Genomic DNA, 5,000 nt, shown 5'->3' on the forward strand with positions numbered 1-5,000 from the left:
ATATTCTACTACAGTTGTCTCTAATGTTGTACTCTTTGAAGAATTGATTTCTAAAATAGTAGGCTGTGGTATGGTACTCTCCAGAGTACCTCGTTCTGATGTAACCGGCTCGTTTTGGGTGGTTATAGCTATATTAATTTCTGGACTCGTTTGTTTGGGTAGAGTACTCAATGTAGTATTACCCTCAGATGTACTTAGCTGTCGTACACTGCTCCTTTCCTCGCTGGTTTGTTGTGGCAGTGTAATCTTGAATGAAATACAATCAGGAGATTTTGGTTGCGTAAGGGTACTCATTGTAGTATTGTATTCTATTGTTGATTGACGTGGTACCGTCCTCGTGGTTCTATCATTTTCTTCTGCCATACTCCCCGGTAGCGTATTCAATGCTGTATTACATTCTAAAGTAGCTGGCTGTAAATTGGAAATACGGGATGTGTTACATTCAGGTGTACCCAGTTGTGATGTAGAACTCTCCACTGATGTCTTACTGTTTCTAGTACTAACCTTTGAAATATCACACAGAGGTATCTCTGGCTGCAAAGTAGATCTTTCCACTGTTGTACTTCGACTAATATTGATATCATTCAGATTACCTTCAATTGCATTCGGTATTGCTGTAGTACCGTTCTCTGCTATACTCAGAGTTACACTAGCTTTGGATGTAATACTCTCAGTTGTGTTTGATTGCATAGAAAAGCTATCTGATGTGTTAAAGTCTAATGGAGTTGGTCCTGGTGTAATGCTCAACACTGCTTTATTTTGGCCCATACTGTAATCCTCTTTAGTAGATTGCTGTAATGTAGTACTTTTGGTGGTTATAGCTGTATTAATGTCTGAAGTATCAACTTCCGGTGAACTTGGGTTCATCGAAATATTACACGCAACATCAGCACTCTGAGGGGTATCATACTCCAAAGTAATTTTTTGCAGCGTAGTTTTGTGTAATGGAGTATTCTCTGCCGTATCATATTCAGGAGTAGTTGGCTGTGGTGAAACGGCTGGTATCATAATACTCTCTGAGGTAAGAAAAGTTGCAGGATTAGATTTTATTATGGTCCTCTCAGGAGTATTAAATTCAGATTTAGTGGGCTGTGTTGTAGAACTTTCTGCTGGGATACCCAGTGGTGTACCACAATCTGGAGTATTTGAGTGCATTGAACTTTCAGTTGTGGTACTCTCTGGAGTATTATAATCTGTAGATGGATGCGGGACAGAATTTGTTGCTGAAGTACTCTTTGGAATATCACAATTTGGCGTAGTTGGCTGTGTTGTAGAACTCTCTGATGTGATGCTCTCTGGAGTATTACACTCAGTAGAGGTCTGTGTGGCAGAAAGTTCTGTTGTGGTACTCTCTGGAGTATCGCAATTAGGTGTATCTTGCTGTGTTGTAGTAACTTCTGTTGTGGCACTCCTTTGGGTATTGAAATCTGAGACATTTGGTTGCGTTGCAGAAAGATCTCTTGCGGAACTCACTGGATTATTACAATCCGTTGATGATAGTGTTGTAACACTTTCTGCTGTGGCACCACCAGGGATATCGGAATTTGGTGTAAAAGGCTCTGTCAGAGAAGCACCTGCTGCAGTACACTCCGGGGTATTAGGGTCTGATGCTGTTGGTTGGGTTGCAAGAATTTCTGTTGCGGTATTCTCCGGAGTAGTTAGTTGTGTGGGAGAACTTGCTATGGTGGTACATTCTGGAGTATCCCAGTTTGGTGTAGATGTATGTGTTGTAGAAACTCCTGTTGGGGTACTCACTGAACCATTACAATCTGTTGGTGGTTGCGTTGTGGAAATTTCTTTCGCGGTACTCTCGGCAGTATTACAATCTGCTGATGATTGTGTTGTAGAAATTTCTGCTGTGATTATCTCTGGAGTATTAGAATCTGTTGATGGTTGCGTTGTGGAAATTTCTGCTGTGGTACTGTCTGGAATAGAATCTGTTGACAGTTGTGTTGTTGGAAATACTGTTGTGGCAATCTCTAGAATATTACTCCCAGATGATGGTTGTGTTGTATGTACTTCTGTTGCGGTACAACCTGGAGTATTGCAAACTGTTGATAGTTGTGCAGCAGAACTTTCTGTTGTTGTACTGTCTGGAGTATTACAAACTGATGATGGGAGTGTTGTAGAAATTACTGTTGTTGTAATGTATGGAGTACTAGATTCTGTTGATGGTTGTGTTGTAGAAAATTCTGTTGTGGTCCTCTCTGGAGTATTACAACCTGATGGTGGATGTGTTGTTGAAATTTTTGTTGTGATACTGCCTGGAGTATTAGAATCTATTGATGGTTGTATTGTAGAAATTTCTGTTGTAGTACTCTCTGGAGTATTATAACCTGATGATTGTTGTGTTATAGAAATTACAGTTGTGGTTCTCTCTGGACTGTAGCTAGCTGAAGATGGTTGTGTTGCAAAAATCTCTGTTGTGGTACTATTTGGTGTATTAGAATCTGCTGATGGTTGTGCTGTAGCAATTTCTGTTGTGGTACTGTGTGGTGTATTAGAGTCTGTCAAATGTTGTGTTGTAGGAATTTCTACTGTTGTTGTAATGTATGGAGTACTAGATTCTGTTGATGGTTGTGTTGTAGAAAATTCTGTTGTGGTTCTCTCTGGAGTATTATAGCCTGATGGTGGATGTGGTGTTGAAATTTTTGTTGTGATACTGCCTGGAGTATTAGAATCTATTGATGGTTGTATTGTAGAAATTTCTGTTGTAGTACTCTCTGGAGTATTATAACCTGATGATTGTTGTGTTATAGAAATTATAGTTGTGGTTCTCTCTGGACTGTTGCAAGCTGAAGATGTTGTGGTACTATTTGGGATATTAGAATCTGTTGATGGTTGTGCTGTAGCAATTTCTGTTGTGGTACCGTGTGGTGTATTAGAGTCTGTCAATGGTTGTGTTGTAGGAATTTGTATTGTGGCTCTCTCTGGAGTATTATAACCTGATTGTTGTGTCGTAAAAAATTCTGTTGCGGTACTGTATGGATTAGTAGAATCCGTTGATGGTTGTGTCGTAAAAAAATCTGTTGTGATACTCCCGGGAGTATTAGAATCCGTTGATGGTTGTGTTGTAGAAATTTCTGTTGTTGTTCTTTTTGGATTATTACAATTTGTTGATGGCTCTTTTGTAGAACTCTCTGTGGTATCACAATTTGGTATTACTGGATGTTTAGTAGGGCTTTCTGAGGTGGTACTCTCTGGAATATTGCACTCAGTAGATGGCTGTATGGCAGAAGTTCCTTTTCTTGTCCGCTCTGGAATATCACAATTTGGTGTAGTTGGTTGACTTGTTGGAATTTCGGTTCTGGTGCTTTCTCGACTATCACGATTTAGTGTAATAGACCGTGTTGTAGAAATCTCTGTTGTGATACTCTGTGGAGTATCAGAATTTTGTGCAGTTCTTTGTGCTGTATAAGATTCTGTTGCGGTACTCTCTGGAGTATTATAACTAGCTGTAATTGGTTCTGTTGTAGAATTTTCCGTTGGGGTACTCTCTAATGTATCACAAACTGTTGACGGATGTGTAGTAGAAATTTCTGGTATGGTACTGTGTGGAGTATAACTATCTGTGGATAGCTCTGTTGTAGAACTCTCTGGAGTGTCACAATTTGGTGTAGCTGAATTTGTAGCAGAATTGTCTGTTGTGGTACTCTTTGGAATATCACAATTTGATGTGGCTGGATATGTTGTAGAACTGACTGTTATGGTACTCTCTGGAGTACTAGCCTCACTAAACGTCTTTGTGGCAGAACTTTCTGTTGTGGTGCCCTGCGGAGTGTCATAATTTGATGTAGTCGGTTGTGTTGCAAAGCTTCCTGTTGTGGTACTCTCTTCAGTTTTACAGTCTGGTGTAGTTGGCTCTGTTGTAGAACTTTCTGTTGGGGTACTCTCTTGGGTATCATAATTTGGTGTGGTTGGCTGTCTTGTAGAACTTACTGTCGTGCTACTCTGTCCAGTACTATAATCTTGCATAGTTGGCATGTTTGCAGCATTTCCCACCATACCACTCTTCGAATGATTACAGTCTGGTACAGTTGGTTGTGCCTTAGAAGCCTCTATTATTGTAGTCTGGCCAATATCATTACTGCTGGGAATAGTAAATGTCGATTGCGGCCTTTCTCCCCGTGCATTGTCGGTTGTTGTTCCATGATGTTCTGTTGTGTACTCCGGCGACGAGGACAAAGAACTTTCACTGGGTGGCATTTCCATTCGATATTCTTTGACATCAACGTTTTTCCGAACACTACTAAAAGTCCTCAACGCTTCCACATCGATGAAGTTAAACCCAAAGAGTCGTCGCATGAGTTCTCGAGCTCTCTTAATTTGTTGCCACTGGTGTTGTGGTTTGCGTTGTCTATCATTAGTTTTATGCCGACCAATCTTTTGATGTTTAACGAGGCTAATTAGAGATCGTTCATCAATACCACTGACATTTCTGCCGACACATCGACCTCTATGACGAAATCGGACCGGGGAATTAGATCTGTTTAAAACAAATAATAATTACATGTGTAAATATATGTAATAATGTTATTTATTATAATAATCAATTATTATAATCATAATTATTTAATAAAGTATCATGTATATATCATAATTAATTATTTTAATTATTATGATTAATAATGTTAATGCGGTGAGCAGGCTGAATCTCATCATGGCGGAAGAATTGCTGGGAAGCTTTTTCGCGGCTCTTTGTATACCAAATCGAAAAGCACCCTGAGATCGAGTTTCCCTTTTATCTTTTCGGAAACGATAAAATGAGTACCAATTGAACACTGGGGTTCATATAATCTATTAACCACCAAAACCCTGATGGTCTTGTGCCTAAATTCGTTATTAATAAAGGCAGCGAATTGACAGAACCGTTTGCGCGTCGGGCAAAAATGCTTTGCCGTACTTCTTCCGGCTTAATATTCTGAGTTCCACTTCTGTCGGTGTTGACTTTACCTTTCGTTCTCTTGGAGTTGATAAAATAAATATCAGTTGAGCACTAG

At 39.7% G+C, this 5,000-nt stretch overlaps 1 protein-coding gene across 1 annotated transcript in view; it reads right to left on the bottom strand.

The window, feature by feature from the left end:
- The window catches only part of LOC115220315 (flocculation protein FLO11-like), a 15,631-nt gene that overhangs the window by 10,052 nt on the left and 579 nt on the right, over positions 1–5,000 (bottom strand). The window contains exon 2 of the mRNA XM_036510174.1: positions 1–4,486. This exon is cut by the window's left edge and continues 706 nt beyond it. Within this exon, the coding sequence (XP_036366067.1) occupies positions 1–4,486 (4,486 nt within the window). The remainder of the gene's footprint in view (positions 4,487–5,000) is intronic.

Source organism: Octopus sinensis, linkage group LG16 (assembly GCF_006345805.1).
Source record: "Octopus sinensis linkage group LG16, ASM634580v1, whole genome shotgun sequence".
In the NCBI taxonomy this organism is placed as follows: domain Eukaryota; kingdom Metazoa; phylum Mollusca; class Cephalopoda; order Octopoda; family Octopodidae; genus Octopus; species Octopus sinensis.